This window comes from Halichoeres trimaculatus, unplaced genomic scaffold (assembly GCF_033239565.1).
Source record: "Halichoeres trimaculatus isolate MK-OKI-2021-1 unplaced genomic scaffold, fHalTri1.1 fHalTri1_scaffold_8, whole genome shotgun sequence".
In the NCBI taxonomy this organism is placed as follows: domain Eukaryota; kingdom Metazoa; phylum Chordata; class Actinopteri; order Labriformes; family Labridae; genus Halichoeres; species Halichoeres trimaculatus.
Genome location: NW_027437186.1, coordinates 30,954,309 through 30,973,000, shown reverse-complemented (window position 1 = coordinate 30,973,000; position 18,692 = coordinate 30,954,309). Strand labels below are relative to the sequence as shown.

Here is an 18,692-nt window from a genome sequence, read left to right as displayed (position 1 = left end):
GTTTGTATGTGCCAGCGTAAGAAAGACTTCAAGAGGTGCAGAATATAAAAAATCAAGATGACAACAACAGAAACACTTCATAAGACAAACACAGAGATTTAAGTATTCTTCCCCCACAATAAGGAAAGTCAAAAGTATAAATATGATAGTTCTAAAGTGCATCTGTCAAAGACTTGTCCAATGAGAAGTCGTAAGCGGTCCTTTGAAACAAACAAAAAATAACTGTCAAAACTAAAAATAGATGTCTGAACGTGCAGCAGATATATTTAGCAAAACCTACCTACATACATGCACAGGATTTTTTTGTTTTGTTTTCAGGCGAAGAAAAAGGAAAAAGTAACAGATTAAAAGATAAAAACATCTTCACATTGTCAAGAGGTGATAAGTAGCTCTGTGCCATTTCAGTCTTCTCTTGTTTGTTCACACTTGGCTTTTACAGGATATCTTATTTTAACTGTAAGCAAACTTGGCAGATTAAAAAAAAGAGCACACAGTGGTGAATAAGTTCCTTTCGTTCTGCTGGGAAAAATCATGATGCAGAATCTGGAGTATTCAGTCAACGTTAAGCTGTAGTTGTTCAGGCGGTCCCCTCCCAAAGGTGAGGGGTGTTGGGCTTCAGATCTTAGGCAGCTTGGGAGCACTGATGAGGGGGTTGGTTTCTTGCAGGAATCGTCGTCCGGCGCTCTTGTAGTCAAACGTGCAGTCGTGCGTCTCAGCATAGCGATGCGTGGCACAGAAGTTGTGACCACACCTGAAAAAGTAAAAGTAAATTGGATACGTTATGTGGTACATTTTATTATGTAATTAGAGTTTGTTACATAATGGACTTCAAAGGAAGTGGATCAAGGCCTTGGGTTTCAGTATTTGCAAAAACCCATCTTGTCTGTCCTCATGCTTCCCAGCTGACTCACAGTGTCACAACACTGCCTCTTATTTTTACATCCTCAATAGGGAGGTTGTCTCAGGCTGAAAGCCTCCTTTTTGTTCGTTAATCTCTCTTTAGTGTAAGAGCTATACTATTTCAGATGTCTAAATCATTTCATTCAGACGCAGTGATACTGAGTAAATTATAAGAGTCATTTAATCGCAGATCAGTGCCATTTGACTAAACTGATACCACTTAGGTCTTTGAACACAGTTGGAGGCTCTGCTTTAATGGTTCCTCCAATCCAAAAAGCTGGAGTCAGAGCATAAGGGTTACACACAGTTGCATCAGATCCAGCGTGTGTGCTCGCTGGACACGGCCTCAGGAGAGACAGACTTGATTCAGATTGAGGTTGTTGGGAGAAACTTTGATAATGTTAACAACTTGTGACAGAACAAGTGGTGAACAGAGACGTGTTTTCACTCGAGAGGTGCTGAGAGACAAAATGATGAGCTAGGAAAAGACCACTTTCTGGTAAAAGAGGTGCTTCAAGGACAGGAATGACAAATAGGGGGTGATTTGATTAAAAGTCAGGTGGTGAATGAGCAGTTGGGAGCGCTGGAGGCACTTGTACCTGCACTCGTAGCTGGTGGCCAGGCCAGTCTTCCTGCCACAGAGGAAGCAATGCTTTGAACTTTTCTTCTTGCTGGATGTGGGAGCCTTGACTGGAGGTAGGTGGTATGTTGGAGGGCCTGTGAGAGGAAGAAACATGTTTATTGATTTCACATGAGCTGGTGTGTGGTTACAAACTGTGGAGAGAAAAGTTTCATGTGTTAACTGAAAATTTGAACATTTTTGAAAACTGCAAGGTAGAAAGTTATGTTTCTGACAAGTGGTTCAAAGCAGATAAAACAAAACTTTAACAAAGAGTAGCATGCCCAAGGGTTGTGAGGCACAAGCTACACTCAGTAAAAAGCGATTACAGAGTAGAAGTTGTGAACAAGAGTCAAAACAAGAAGCTTTAGCAATCTAAGACTGGAATGCCAATCTACAAAGGAAAACTACAGGGAGGGCTTCAGGAAACATTATTGTTAGCTCATATTAGCCACCTTTAGCTCTGTTTGGAGACAATAAAAATGAAGGAAATAACTGAAGTGCAGGAAGGGCTGGCTTTCCAGTCGTGTGATCACTCTTATCCTATTCACCACATCGGCTCTTAAAGGGACGGATTATTTTTGGGAGGAAGGAATTGTGTGTGTGTGAGATGCTTGTCTTTTTATTACTTCCAAGATACTCTGAGTCATTGTGGTTAAGGGGAAACTGTAATCACCCAATTCTCTGAAATTTCCTCACAGCTTTCTAAAGAAAATATGAAATTTGTATTAAAATACATTTATAGAAGTGCAAATACTGTGTTGGATGCATTTTAAAGATGTTGCCCAGCTGGTTTCTCTTGCCACTGGCTCCTGTTTTTATTGTTTTTTTTTTGTCTTTATCACATAGAGGGATTATCAGTTTACATCATACAGATGTGCACACATCCTGACCTCAGAAGCAGCATTTAGCTCCATTCATTCGCATTTTTTAACACTGAATTCAACCTGTTATCAGCATAAAAATGTACGTCTGTTCTGTGGTCAGTTTTTTTTTAGAAATGATACTATACAACAGAGGCAACGTCTATCAAGTTTTGACCGTCACAGAGCAACCAGTGTTTTGGAGTTAATAGCGACCATGCTAACTGGTGACTCTCAACCAACAGTATCACTGATTAACGCCTGAGAGTCACCAGTTTACAGGGTCACACTTTACACTGAAACACCAGCGTGCCGTTTTTATCTGGATGTAGTTTTATGGTTCTTTTATTATGAACCGGGTCTCAGACTCAGCCGTCTGTGTGCTTTTTTTTGGTCGTATGTCACAGTTTAGTAAGTTTCCACGGATAATGCAGTCATAAGGATCGAGTGGCAGTTGTGTGTTAAAATTGCTCTCTGGGTACACGCAAGGTTATAATAGTTAACTAAAACGAAACTAAAAACAAAAACTAAAATTTAAAATACATTGCAGTTAACTCAAACTAATAAAAACTAGAAAAGAAAACAAAAACGATAAGTAAACTAAAACTGTATCTTGTGTTCACAAAACTAACTGAAACTAACTAAAATTATGGACAAAATACCCTAAGTTATAGTTTCTGACAATGTTAATAACCTTTCGGATTCAAATTAATCCGACGCATTTTCCCAACCAATTTTACGACAGTTTTCGTCAGTTGTTAGTGCCGTACAGCACTATCATAGCGACGTACTGGGACAAGCTTGTTTACTGCACTGACTGGCTGTACGCTGTGCTGCGACGAAACGTAGTGGGGCAATGAATCAGAGCATCTATAATAATTTAATTTCATGTGAGTCTGACTTTAATTGTCTTGGAGTTAACATTATTTTTATATAATTTATGTGTATATTTTTTCTTTTAAGTTTATATTATTTTCTTGTGTTTAAGGCAGCAGCCAACAGTTCAGTATCAGCATTGACTGAGCAGTGAGCACTATGTTGGACTGGAACATTAACAGTATGACAAAATATTTACTCAGACCTTTTTGAATCCTGCACCTGGTTAATAAGGTATGAAAAACTAAAACTAAACTGAAACTAAACTAAAACTAAGCCTTGTTGCAAAAATCAAAACTAAATAAAAACTAGAATGCCTGCTCTAAAACTAATTAAAACTAAACTATAATGGAAAAAAAAGTCAAAACTCACTAAAACTAAACTATAATGACAAATCCAAAACTATTATAACCTTGGGTACACGCCAGATTTCTCCGCCAAAAACATCTGTCCACTGGCTGATCTCTTCTGTCCACTCTCTGCTATTTCACAAACCTGGGAGCCGTTTACCATCCGTAAAAGTGATGATCTTTAGTTTAAAATGCGTGTTTTGGTGGTTAGCTCCTCCACGTCAGCTGACAAACCCTTATACTCCGCAGTGCTTTTGTGCCCAAGTTGCGCGCACATCCGGTGTTGTTGATAAATAAATAATCCCTCTTTAGAACAGCTGAACGGACACAGGAAACCAAGACGAGGGACCGCTCAGTCAAAGACTGTAGCCTCTGTCTGCGCATGAAAATTTGTGTAAACCAGACCTGTCACTTTAAATTTGAGTCCATAACAGATTATTTAAATAATCAGCACAAGTCAGGTTAATTGCAGCTGTCGGTGCTCAGTTCTTTCAGACTCCAGCAGAGATGTCGACGCAGCTACTCTCACTGGCTGCTGAAGTCAAAACAAAATCACAAACAGGAGTGAAGACAGAAGATGCAAAAATGCTGTAATGATGGCAAGAAACCTGCCAGTTTTCAGCTTTTTACCTGTTTTTTCTGATTTTGGAGAAGATGATGCCAGGAAGTTCATTTAAAACACAAACTACTACATTTCTCAGTCTTCTGATGGATTTCCATGAGGGCTTGTAATGAACATTAAGACTCTTCTCTGATAAAAGCTACATTTTGAAATGAATCACCAATTACACAAGGTGTACAGAGTAAGAATTGTAGATAGTTGTCAGCCAGGTGCATTTCTTTTTCAGGAAATTTCATGCTTTGCCATCTGAACGCTGTCATCATTTCAGAAAATGAGTCAGGGAACACAGGTTTGTGTCAGCTTGTATCAGTGATAATTGTGTCTGTGGAAGCATGACGCTCAGCTGGGATTGTGAGCAGTGTAGAAACAGGAACAGGTAGATGAAAAACTGACAGCAGCGGGATGAAGGTACAGGAAACTCGCTGTCAAGGAGAGAGGAGTGGGATTGGTAGGTTTTTTTGCTTTAATCCGGAATCTTACAGGCTTACAGCGAGTTCAGCTGTATTCAGACCAAAGCAGATCCTCAACAGTTTCTTTAAACTTCTTTAAAAACTCTGCTCCACATTTTAAAACATCTTGCGAAAACCTGAATTCACTAAGTGGAATCTGACATGAGATTTTTATGTGCACACAGCGGCACTGTGTGACTGCACCACAACAGAAAATGACCCTTTTTTGATCTCAAGTTTGTTGGTGTGATTCATTTACCGTCATGTTTTATGATCTTTATTTGAAACACTTGACTCTGTTTTGCTTGTGTTGTCCTGCTCTTCTGTCACTAATGGCAGCAAGAGGTTAGAATTACGTAGAAAAGTAAAACCTGATGCCTGCTGAACAACAGCAACAACGGATTTCTCTGACAACTGATCCGCCACATACACCACAGATTTCTTTTAGCAAACCACAAGGAAGACATTAGATAACAGTCTTTTACATAAAAATCTAAGTTTATGCCAACAATAAAAATAAGCTATTGTTTAGTTCCTGCAGGGATCTGAATCCAACTGAACACTGTCTCAATTCTCCTACACATATTATCTAGTTTTTCACTTCCTTCCTCAAACCTCAGAGAAACATAAGGAGGAAAATAATGGACTTGTAAAGCTTACAGTTGGCTGGATGAGTTTTGATTTCTCAGATGTAGATTTGCAGAGTAATTAGGAGCACTAATCTACACAACAGCAACACCAAAATGAGGAGTAATGTTTATCAGCACAGCCAAAACACAGAAACACCTCACTGATAAATTGCGTATGCTTTCAGTTTCTTTATGTATCCTCAGACAGAAAAAAAACAAACATCTGCTGCCTTTGATTACCTTTGAGAATACAACTTATAAATGTGCCTTAAAGATGCTATTAGAAGGATCTGTAGTAGATCTGAGTCTCTGCACACTGTTGTAAATTCCTTTTAGTAAGCCGTGTGTTTCTTTTGGGATTAAATGGAGATCGGATAAAAAAAAAAAAAGATTTGTTCAATCATTTTTTACTGAATACAACGGGCCAAGGCAAGGTATTTATCAGTACAGTTATGTAGTGCTACAGTTTGAAACCTGACATCAAGCAAACGTTGTAGCAGCCGGCTCTATGTTAGGGACATCAGCAGCCCAGTGCTCTGATGTATCTGTAGGCTAATGTGACAACAAGTAAACCCTGTCAGTTTGTGAGCAGTTTAGTAGCCGTTTATATATAGCACAGCTGGCAGCCCGGTGCTCTAAGACATGTCTGTAATGTATAATGTCAGTAAATCCTGGTTAGCTATGTCCTGCCAGTCATCTACCAAGCAGAGCTAACGTAACCTCACTCTTCATTTTATTGATAGACTCTCAAGTTTGAACAGACCACTGCAGAATAACTGCTGGCTGTGGGCTGGAATGGACATTATCACAAACAGCTTAACCCCTGTGTTATACAGTGATACAGCCTGGGCTAAAGGCTAATTAGCCTTTAGCTCGTGCTCTGTCTCTCTCCTGTTTAGCTTTCTTCTGCTCTTCTGTCCTTTCTCTGTCTGACAGTTTGGCTCCTGTGTCCACCATCACTACAAAATTAATCACAGAAATCATTGCAGACGAAAAAAACACAGATCTGTGTTTTATCTCTCACTACAAAACAATACCAGCTGACACTGACTGTGTTGCCACAGAGACCTAGACGTGCCGTAGATCAATCTGGTGTCCTTGTCAACCCCTCCTGGAAGCTAAGTAGCAATTTAAAATAACATGTAACCAGCAACTCATTTTAAAGCGTGGATTGCAATCAGGCATATATCTAGAAGCGAGACTTTTTCAAGATCACTTTCAAACTCCTCACTGCCCCTTTAAGAAAGAGTAGCAAGGAAAGAACCTACTATCTTTACTGCTTTGTCTCATGGGGAGTAAATATAAACTAACCTCACAGGAGCGTAATGACTCAGTGCTTAATTCGACATCATCACCACCACCATCATCATCATCATCATCATCAGGGAAATAATAGAGTGGACTGTGGACTGTGTTTGAGTGGCCTCTTCACTTAAACCAAAAAGGAAACGGAGGAAATGTCAAATTCTTCCCTCATAAACTCATCACACTTCCCAGCATGTAAACGGGGGAATGGGAGAAAATGTCAAAGTGTAGGTGTTTAAATCTGGCAAAGGCAAACCCGAAAAGAACAAAAGTTGTAATTACTGCCAAAGGAGAACGACGTCTGAATGGAGTACTATGTAAATTAGACAATTTCATAGTTCATTTTAATAAACAGACTCCATGAGTTCAAACAGGATTAAAAAATACAAGCTCCAGGGGTTCATTAATCTCCTTTGAACGCCAGAGTCAGCGCACTTTGTGTCTCTTATTCCTGAGCTCACTCAATCACATCTCACCCCGACCGAAACATTTTCAATATTAGGTTTTGTTTCTTCACTTGTTGAGAAAATGCAGTAGAAAATAAAAATTAACAGGAAAGTCTGCCGTGTTTGTTGAGCTGTTTACTGATGTCTGCAGTCAACACTTTATTCTCCATCAATAAATCCTGGCCCTGTGGGAAACACTGACGCTGTTAGAGTAACATCACAAAAAATGAGAATGGCACAACTTGTTCTGTTGTCTGTACTGCTGAAGCAGCTGACATAAATAAGAGTGTGTGTGCATGTGTGTGCTGCTTCTGCAGTAGTAGCATTAATGAATATTTAAAACCCTTGCGGTGCTTTGTTGTGCCTCTCTTACAACAAGCACTGAAGGCTTTCACATAACATCTTCTCTGTATATGACTGCTTCTTTCACCAACAGCAGAATAGTTCAGGGCTGTTTGGCACATTGAAGCTTCATTTTTATGGAGCAGTTCTTCCAGAAATCGTAAGTGTGTTTGTGTGTCTCTCTTACCTATTCTGCCGAATGAAGTCATCGCTCCTCCAGCTGATGCAAGAGTGTTTGTGGCCTGAGAAAATAATGACAAAATGAGACATTGCTACAGCCAATCAATAAAAATATTGCAGTGCTTCATCTTGAGAAAAAAATTGAGGTGATGGTCTGGACACAAACTGTGTGCTTAGGATTACAGGAGGAGTAATGAAAAATTTTGAGTCTTTGGCTGAGAGGGAAAAACTATCAGAAACATCAGGATGGGGACAGATCAATAACCTGGCTGAAATATTATCATTAATTTATAATAACTTTGTGAATATGATATAAAGACATCATATGTGACATCTACAGCAAAAAGAATGTGAAGCAAACATTACTTCCCCAGTCACATCTATGTGATGAGTCAGCAGAAAACATTGTTTGCAGACCAAAGGCCTTTGCGAAAATTTGGAGCTTTTCTCCCTCAAAAGAAGTCTTTGCAATAGTTGTCTTTGTAGTTTTTATGTATTTTGTCATAAAGAACCAGGTGCTGGGACACAAACACAATCAATGTTGAATGTTTTAGTATGTGACATAACAAGAAGGAGCGTTTTAGTTGGTCGGATGTGTACTCGTCGAAAGCAAAATAGGGATGCACCGATCCGATCCTAGTAGCGGGTATCTGCGCCCATCCAACCCCTCAAAACTGGATCAGGTATCGGTGGGAAAGGATTGGTCCAAACTTGACACTAAAGCTAAACTATGATTTAGTTTACAAGGTATAACACTTTTAATCAAAGTTATTTCTGTAACGTTTAACTGCTGTTAAACATTTAAATACTTTTAGTTTTTTCCATATGTACCAATTTTGTCTTTTACTCAAAACATTACCAGTCTTAACCCACAGTGGAGCATGCAGGTTATTATTTAACACTGATATTGGATCAGGATCAGTATTGGTTTACACCCAAAGCCCAAGTATCAGTATCAGGACCAGAAAAGTTGGATCGGTGCATCACTAAAGCAAAACTTTGAAAAAATTGACCTCAAATATAAGCTGCAACTTCACTCAGCAAAATAACGTTGCTGGTGTGAAAGCTTGCATTGAAAAACAGTAGGTTGAAAAAAAAAAAAAAAAAAACGCGTGAAATATTGGCATGAAAACTTCGTGTCTGGTCTGCAAAAGGCTTAAAACAAATTCTTCCAAAACAAACTGAGCTTTGGAAAGAGATTTGCAAATTCAATATCAAAACAAATAGTGACTGATATCTGTTCTCACCATGCAAGAGGCTGCTGCTTGGTGGGAAGGTGACATTTGTCTGAGAAGATCATCCTGAAGGAGTCTGTTGGTTTGGATGGATTGCAGCCTGGAGCCGAGGCCGCCCTGTCCTGAGGCTGAGGCAGGAGGAAATGTCAGAGCGAGTCCCAGGCTCTCTCCAAAATCATCCCTGCTGAGGCTGCTGTCTGAAGGCCGTGTGGAGAGAGAAGCCAAGAGCTCGGAGTTGTTCAGAGAGCCCAGCGGCTCCTTACAGGCTTGGTTGACCATCTGAGTGATGCCTCTTGCTTCCCTTTTGGAGATAAGCTCTGGCCTCTTGCCAGGTGACTCCACTTTGACACCATGGAGGCGTGGAGGATAAACCAATGAATTGGTGGAAGGGTGAGGGGATATGTTCCCTGGTCTAACTTGTGCTTGAAAGTTGGGCTGTAAACAGGAGAGAGTGGAATCAAAAGGCTGAGGCAGGGGTCGGGTGGAAGAGGATGGAGAGGAGGGTAAGGGAGAGGGGGGGCTGATGTGGAATGAAGTGCCAAGCTGAGTCCTCTCAGCTCTGCTGGTGAGACTTTCATTTGTCCCGAGTGTCCATGTACTCAGTGGGGAGGGGGGAAGCGGCAGCTGGTGCTGGGCTCCAACTGTGAGGGACTGGCAGCCTCCCTCTGGCTGTGCGGACACATCAAGACTCAGTGGGTCTGTTAGTTCCCCAAACTGAGCTCCAGGTTGTGACGGCACCACCAGCCCAGCAGCTTCCTCCAACAAACCAAGTCCCATCGCCTCTGTCGCTGGCTCAGAGGGGTCGAAGGTGGCGTCAGGTGGTCCCCTGATGTACAGCGGAGGGAGCTGAGGGTACACGCAGTCCCTCATTAACCGTGTGCTGCTGATGTCATACTGTGAAACTTTGGGAGGGGGTCTGAGTTTTGGAAATGGGGGGCATGTGTCCCATGATTCCTCCTCCTGGAGCATGTAACAAGAAGGCGAAGAGAAAGAGGGTGGGGGTCTCCTCGGGATGGACACGTGTGCAGAAGTTGAAGCAGCAGATGCAGCAGCAGTGGAGGAGGAAGGGAAGGAGTGGATGGATTTGTGGTCAGGGATTGGAGGTAGTTGAGCGTTTGACTGCTGAGGATGGTTGATCTGAGCGAGGGAACGGAAGGGACGATGATGGTGTCGTGTGTTCGGTGGTCCTAAAGAGCTGCTGCAGGGGTGAGGGCTGACGGGGGGCCGTGGTTTGATCTTTACGGGCTTTTTCGGCTGGAAAAGGAACAGACAGAGAAAATAATTCAGATTATACAAAAGAGGCCATTCAAAAAAAGATAACTCAAATAAATTGTATTTTGTTGTCATTTTTATGAACATCATAACCAGATGAAAACACAGAAGTTTTAAATGATAATAGATCCATGTCTTATGAACACATTCAGATCAGTGAACTTTTATTGTGCAAAATAGCAGCAAGATTTGTAACCTTAAGCAGGAGTAAATGTAGTTTGAATGTCAGACATAATGTTATCATTTTAAAAACACAATAGAAAAATGGAAAAACACTGATATGTAAAGTAGAGTGTTGTCTTTTTATAGCACATCTTCATTTCAAAAATTGTCAGATGTAATATTGTGTGTAGGTGACATCCTCGCATCCTTGCACAGTTTAATTTTCTAAAGTAAACATTTCTGTGAGCACCGTGTCGTCCAACCTTCTTGCTGAGGTTCATGTCCTCCATCTTAGCCTTGAGCAGCTTCATTTTATTCATGGTGATGGAGTTCTCAAGACTGTGCTGAGCAGCTGCTGAGGTCACTCCTTCCTCCTCCTCAGCACACACATCGTACACCGAACCACCACTAGAAAACATGAGAGGCGGAAAGAATCCCTTTTAATGATCTCACAAAGCTATCTGCTTAATGGCAGCCTCTTTAGTATCTGTTCATTTCATATCTGAAGCTGCGATGGACAGGAAATAGATGCTGCATGGTTACAAACACAGAAAGGGTGCAAAAGATCACTGTGCTCATGGTTTGGCAAAGTCTGCTTTACGAATGGACACTGTGTTTCTACCTGTCTGCTACGTCATGATGCTAAACGTTACCCTAACATCAAGCAACATGAAATCATTTCACAACAGCTACTTCAATGTGGCTTTTATTTATATTAGTTTTAGACCTACACTTATGAAAATCATGATTCAACTCAACCTCTAGTTCTCTTCAATGTGTGTCAGGGCTCCAGCTGTGTGCGCAGTGGGCCATGTGAAGTGCTGCACTCTTTTTGCTGTGTCTCGGTGGAATTAATGCCCTCGTTCTTTGCTGTGTAAATCAGTAATTGCAAAGCTGTCAGTTTCATTTCTTCATCTTATAAAAAGGTGCGCATGGTATATTAGGAGAACGTTTTTACTCTGGAAGCTCATTAAGTTGTTGCCACTGGTGTTTTCTGATTGGTTCAGAAAGCGCTGCTAAGACGATCACCCCTCCCTGGACGGTAAAACACAGTCATACTTCTTGTTTTTAATTGGTTTGCTGATCATACTCTGAAGCAGTTTGCATCACTGCCTCTTCTCATTCTCATATTCAGATCACACATGGGCAGGACTAACACACACAGACAGGCATATCTCTCTCATAATCGCTTGTTTGAAGTGGATGAGAGTGCTTGAAGATAAAACAAGTTGTGACTGGCTTTTACTATCAATCTGTTGCTCATACTCGGCCCAACCCATTCATTGCACCACTGATAAAAAGTGTCAAACGATGACTTTCTCATTGGCTCAATGGTTTAATTTTACTGTATTAATGTTTCAATACTATTAAAACACTGTCAAGTATCATGGATCGGTGCCTCTCCGAGCAGGATCGGTATCGGTGTGAAGGGGCCGATCCAGACAAACAGCTTGCTCCCTTTTCTTTTCTACCGGCGTTCTTGGATACTTGATTTGGAATGTTACCTCTGATGCACTTTCTTTGTTTTTTGCTGAAATACCAGCCTACAGGGTAAAAAATAATATAACTGGATATCAATTTCTGCACATCCTGAACTATGTTTTTTTTTTTACCAAACTGCTGGTAAACATTTAAATAATCTATAGTTCAAATAAATATTAACTTCAGTTATTTCATATTCTCATTTTTTTGCCTTTTACCTAAAACATTATGAGTCTTACCCATCAGCAGGGCATGCGGGCTATTATTAAACACTGGTATTGGATCGGTATTGGTATGGATCGGTACCCAAAGCCCAGGTATTGGTATTGGAACCAGAAAAGTTGGATCGGTGCATCCCTATTCCATTCTGTTTCAAGGTAAAAAGTCTTTAAAGTAGGCAGTCCAAATACAACAATGTTAAGAAATCATATAAATCATCAAAGTAAACATGACGTTTAAGCATTTTCAAAGAAAGAAAAATCATCATTCCTGTCAAACTTATAAATTTAAATAAATTAAGTTTAACTACAATCTAAACTTATGTTTTGCTTACAAATACCTGAAACCATTTCCTTTAACTTTTAGAAATCCTGAGCTTGACACTAAATTAGGATTCATGATGTCTACACAGCTCTGCATTTTTAGTTTTGAATCTTTCAGGGTACGCTTTTTGGCAGGCGCGTCCTTCACCTGCCTCAGGTGCATAATGCGAAAGTAGGTCAAACTCTACCGGAAGGAAAACTGCCTTTTTAAGAGACGAAAAATGCTGATTTTTTATCAGTTTAATATCTATATTATTTCAAAAAACCCCAATCTGCACGTGATTGTTTTTATTTGATCAAAACTTATCAAAACAAAAAAGAACACATAAACTACTTTTGTCTGTTATTTCTACTTTGCTTTAGCTAGTTTTAAAGGCCTTTTTTCTAAGTCATTTAAACCTCTAATCAAACTTGTAGTTTGACTAAAACACTTAACTTAATCTTCTCAGACATAGCAATAGAAACTGGACAGGGAAAATGTGATAACTGCATATCAAAAATTCAAACCTGAGAGCTTCAGACAGAGGTGTCAGAGTCCCATCTCCTCTGTCGACCACTCTGAAGAAATTCAGCTGGTCGCCCTCGCGGTAAACCACAAACGTGACCTGTTTGTTGGATGGAGGTTTCTCCCAGCCCTCCTCTTTTGTGCTCTCCATCAGGTCAGCCACCTCTTTAACTGGATCCTCCAGAGTTACTGACAGAAGAGTGGAGCAGGAATCATGGTTAAAATATAAAAAGCAAAAGAGCAGTTTTTCTCAAGTATGTATGGTTCCGCATCTTTTCCGTACCTCTCCTGGTGTTGATTGGGCCTGCCCTCATGGCTAAGATCAATTTCAAAGTGCAGCCCTCTGCAATGCTGCAAAAAAAAATTATAACAAAACCCAAAGTCCATCAATGCAGAAAAACAATCCTTTATTACAATAACAGATTCCCAGATGCATGCAAGTTTTACAGTCGTTGTCATATTTGCATGTTGGGTTAAAAGCTTAACTTCTATCACTGTGCTCTAAAGTAAACAGCACTCTGAGTTTCAGGATGATTTCCAGATAAACCAAGTGAACTACCAGGAATTCCATTTAAATAGTTGTTTCATACGAACAGATGTTTCATTGCTCACTCCTACTCTTTTGCTTCTCCAGCTTCAAAGCATGCTGCTGTACGATAGGCGGGAAGGATCTCACCAGGGGCTGTTCATGTGGAAAATTAAATGACAAGCATTCATAACAATGCCACTTTCTGCAGGCAGTGGAGCACTGGAGGCTGAGGCCTGCATGTCCTGAACTGACAAGAAGTGCACGGTGAGCTCTCCTAATATGAGCAGTATGGCCCGGATCAGAAAGAGAGCACGGAGCAGGCTGCGAAATCATAAGCATGCCAGACTGCTTGTTTTGTTGGAGCGGATGATTTGAAACAGAGCAACTTTCTGCATTTTTCTTTTGTTGCTAGGCAACCACAGAATCACCTGGCCACAGCTTAACAATGGTTTTCCCGTGAGGTTAAGCCACGGGCCGCCAGGACATCAACTCAACACAATTACAATTTTTTCGGGGCACTGTTCAGCTCTGATTAAATTTTCTAACCTCAGGAAAAGATGTGTGTTTACACCCGCATTAACAGCTCGTGGTGTGTTTACTGCCTGTAAAAAAGTGCATCACAGGTTCCCTAACCCAACAAGCTTACCGTGTGATTAGAGCCAATCACTGCTGACTCCAGAGCTTGTGTATAACATGTTACGGCAGCAAAAGGCTCATGTTGTGCACAGGCAGTTGATGCTAATTGCACACACACTGTTTTCAGACATATGGTAATTAATCTAACTCGTCTGTTTGATGTGCTGCGTTGTCAGTGCTCCTTAAGGTTAAAAATACATACCCATAGTCATGAAGACAATGCTCATCATCCAGCTCCAGGTTGTTCCAGATGAGATGTTGCTGGGCAACAGGGATACCTTTGAAGACAGGGGTGAGGGAGGGAGAGGAAAGTGGAGAGAAAAAACAAAAGTTGAGATAAAAACAAAATGTATATTTTATGGACCACATTCATAAATCTGACAGACAGACAAGACAAGATGCAGCAACAACAGAAGCAACCATAGAGCACTGAGGTGATTCATGTCTGCCCCCTAGAGACACAACTGTGGAACTGTTCAAAAGGTGAAAACTGCACTGGCAGCTCTAACAGAAAAAAATGATGCAACATTGTAAACACCATAATGTTTTAAAGCTTATCTTAAAGCCAACAATGTTTGACATTAACTCTGAAAACTACTTGTCGATGTTGTATTTTGCATGGCTGCAATGAGTTCAAAATAACTCGACTGCTTGCGGGAATGGCAGCAGAATTAAGAGGCTCTCTTGAGCCTGTGAGTGAACTTTCAGATCCAGCGCTGGATGTGAGCCAGCGTTGAAGGAGAAGCATTCATTTCATCGCAAAGTAGATTTTCTTCATCAAAAACAAAAAGGGCTTGGCTGACATGCTTCCTCACACACAGAGAGGCCTTTCTGAACTAAAGTGAAACCACGAGACATAAAAGTAAAATAAAAATAAAGTCTTGTTCTCAAAACTACAACCCTAGGGATGAAGCCAAAGTTGGAACTTTAGGAGAAATTAACATGACAGGATATTCATTTATTGGTCAATCAAATGAAAAACACTGCATACCAGCTCCATACTCCTTCACTAAGCACTCACGAAATTAGAGTTCACTTTCCCTCTTCGGTTATCAAGGAACAGGTAAGTTCAAATTTGATTTATATTAAAAGTCTAAAGCATTTACAAAGTAATTAAACAGCCTGATCTTTGCATTTACATCAACACATGGCTTGTAAGGAGGTTTGGCGTTGTGATTCACATTCACATCTATTAAACACCCACGTCTGCAGAACACACTGCTATCCCAGCCGGTGCTGCTTTAACTGTGAATTTTAAATCAGAACAAACCATAACAGAATGACAACTGAAGGTGTGTCAACAGACAAAAATGAAAATGGACTTCCATTCTCCCTACGCCTCACCAGCCAGAGTGTGAAGTTAAGGTATGTCTTAGTGGAGTAAACACCAGGGTAACCAGCCTACTGGCATCGGTTTCTTTGCAGCTTTGTGGAACTTGTTAATGAGCTTTGATCCTAATCTACAAAACTCTTGCAGAAATCAACAATGTTCTGAATAATTGACTCCAAAGAGCAGCACAATCCAGGAGACGAAACAGACAAAGCTTAGAGATCAAACCATGACAGGAGGTACAATAATGGATACAATAATGTTGGTACAATTGGTGCAAATTTTCTGACATAAAAACTTCTTCCTAACAGCTGGTTACAACAAGGACAACAAAACTGAGTGATATTTACCTTCCAGCCTCTGGATCTTCGCCTTCACTGAAATAACAGCCTCAAAAGGCAGCACGCGCAGCTCAAAACAGGTCCCTGTCAAGGTCTCTATGAAGAGCTCCATAGTGTCGTAGAGGGGGAGCTTATATTGGAAAGCTCCCACGCTGTCGTCATTGAAAAAGGGTGGCTCCTTCCTGTCTGTCATGTTTGCAGCTCGGGAGAGAGACTTTAGGTAGATGATTAGACCGGAGGGCCAGCCCACAATGAGGGAAAGAGGGACAGGCACTGCTCGCTGGCTTCACGACCGTCACACATTATGCAGGATCACCACATGAGCTGTGAACAGACAAAAAAGCAGTGCATGATTTTCATGGCGTATTTCTTCTTCCATGCTCCCAAACCAACTATTTCCCACTGACTTAACATTCAAATTTCATCCAAGAGCCTTGTTTGGATAGAGAAGCTGTAGGGGTGCATGATAACTATAGGACCAATAATTATTAAGTTCCTTTCAGATAAATTACATATCCATGGATGGATGGATGGATGGATTTAGAAGCTGAAAGTTACCGGTTATCGGTATAAGAAAAAAGTTATTGTGCAAACCTTAAAGTTGTTTAACACATCATCTTGAATGCGCTTGTATAATAAACTTACAGAGTTTCAACTGAACTGTTCTGCTCTGAGAGGCACACGTGAATATCTTTTTTTAAGAGGGAAAATCTAATTAGGTATAGTGGGGTGCATGAAATGGGAGACCAGGGGCTATGCACATAACCAGTTACATAACTCTTTAGTTGAAGTAAACACCTACCCTGGTAGTTTTTAGCCAACACTACACAGTTAAAAACATCCTGTTTACCCCAGCTGTATCTGAGGTTGTCTAAGCGACCGGGACCACTCTGAGTCTGCATTATTATTTTTCTTGGGGTAACATTGTTTTGAAGGGCATGTATAAGGGACAGTAGACATGCATAACCCTTATTAAACATTCAGCAGCATGTTAAGCCTTGGCTCAAGAAAGATCAGGTGCATTACATAAGGCCATCACAGGTATGAGGTGTCCTATGCCTTACATCAGCCTTTGACTGATCACCTCTTGAGTTTCTAGACTCGCCAACAAATCAATATACTGCCAATGTTGGTGGTGGTGATGGTTAGCAGATTCAAAAGGAAATCATACTTTAATCAAACAAACAGAAGAGTTATTCTTAAAGCCAGAAGAGAAGAGAAAAACACTCTGTGCTCTCTGTGTGGTTACGAAAGATTGTTGGATGTTTCACAGTGTGAATGTTTGTGAATGTGTGTGTATGAAAGACTTCTTACTGTGTCCTTGTGTGTGCGTTTCTTTTCGATAATTTTGTGTTTTGTGTTCGCATACTCTTGCATTTCTCTCAATGAAAAACAACAAATGTATCTTTATGTTTCCTAATCATACAGTGTTATCCACTTGGTGGGCAAACAAAGCTTGTTTACTTGTTATAAAACACTGACAACTCAATATCTCAAGACAATAAAGGTTGTGATTAGGGATGGATATCAAGTTGAGGACTTTTATAGGTACCAATCAAATTCCGTCTGTAGTACTGATTCACGTAAAAATCTAGCAGTACCATGTTTCAATACCTAAACGCATCGCTGTGTCTGTGAGGAAGAGGAAGAGTGAGAGATTTTCCATGCAGGACATAAACAATGTAATTTCAGTTTATATATTGAGAAACAAATATGTCAAATTGAAAAACTTTGAGATTTTATCATTGAACACATGGATATTTATTACCACAATACTGATTGCCAGGTACCGGGCATTAGTACCGTATTGTTTCAAATGAGAAAGGTACCAATCCCTAGTTGCGACTGATAACAGGATCATTTCCATGCATTCTAGAAAAAAAAAAATGATAGTCTGCTATTTGTGACAGGCCAAACCACAGACCACATGAGTTTTGATGAGATGTGTTGATAAAAAATCTTGAGGGGAAAAAAAAGGAACAGTGAAAAGATTTTTGGGGGCATGTCCATTCAAGAAAATGTGTAAGCTGAATTCAGCATGTTGAACAAAGTACATCTGGTCAACAGAAATAACAGAGCACAAGAGGCTTTTTCACCCCAGGAGGGACATCAAAGTATTTCTGATTTCACGTGGGTTTAACATAATGTTGTCTATCATTATATTATTGCTATGCATTTCCTGCAAGCTGAAAGCCGCGGCACTAACATTAGCCCAGTGCTTTAAACTGAGTCCGCTGCACTGGGCCTGGCAGGGAATTAAGTTACCTCTCATAACACTAAAAGAGATATACAATAATAGAGATGGATACTGACTGTTCACTCTACAGGCCGGACATGTACTAAATCAGGAGCTCTAGGAGTCATAATAACCCATCACTGTCTGGAGAATGAGGTTACACAGGTTATCAAAAGGCAGTACTGTGTAAATATACATATCTAAAATTTAATGTGAATTGGGTTTGACGGCATCTCTACACAAAAGGAGCCACACGCTGGAACAGCATAAAGGGACTAACAAGCTAGCTCATTTAGCTGCCTGACAACAGTGATGAACAGTGAAAGCTAGCGTTAGCATAGAGAGATAACACTCGCGTTAAAGTTCTTCCAATTCCGAAAACAGTGCAGTTGAAAATGTTATTTGCCGCTAGTATTTTATTTTTCGAGATTACTTACCAGTATCTTCTGCAGTAACACGGTCGTGAAGCTCGTCTAGCCTACCCTGCTAACATTAGCTTTGGTTGCCATGTTAGCCCACAACTCAAACAATGCCTTCCTTTCTCGGGTCTATGGTGAATGGCTAGCAGGCTGCTAGGCTACATTTATGGGGTTCAGTCTGTTCCCGTCGGATGAGGCTGTCGAGGGTAACGATGAGCGTACAAAAAAGCAGCATTTCATCACGTTAAACCCTAAAAGTACCCACGGATCGGAGAAGACGGTCCACCGTTGGCGGTGGCCGCGGTGCCCTTGTTGGAGACATCCTTGTACCTGTCAAAGGCGGTCGAACAACACCTTTGTGAATTGCTTGATGGACGGACATCCGAACCAATCAGCAGCAGAGATGGTTAGGTGGGCGGGAC

General features: G+C 40.7%; 1 protein-coding gene across 1 annotated transcript; it reads right to left on the bottom strand.

Annotated features, from left to right (window-relative positions):
* Nucleotides 1-18,645, bottom strand: zfand4 (zinc finger, AN1-type domain 4). Its single transcript, XM_074675748.1, has 10 exons — nt 18,289-18,645; nt 15,625-15,939; nt 14,147-14,222; nt 13,063-13,130; nt 12,782-12,968; nt 10,514-10,658; nt 8,829-10,070; nt 7,589-7,643; nt 1,500-1,617; nt 1-751 (listed from the first exon to the last, which is right to left on the bottom strand). The coding sequence occupies exons 2-10, from the start codon at nt 15,806-15,808 to the stop codon at nt 616-618; spliced, it is 2,211 nt and encodes a 736-aa protein (XP_074531849.1). The 5' UTR covers nt 15,809-15,939; nt 18,289-18,645; the 3' UTR covers nt 1-615.
* Nucleotides 18,646-18,692: the final 47 nt, after the last annotated feature.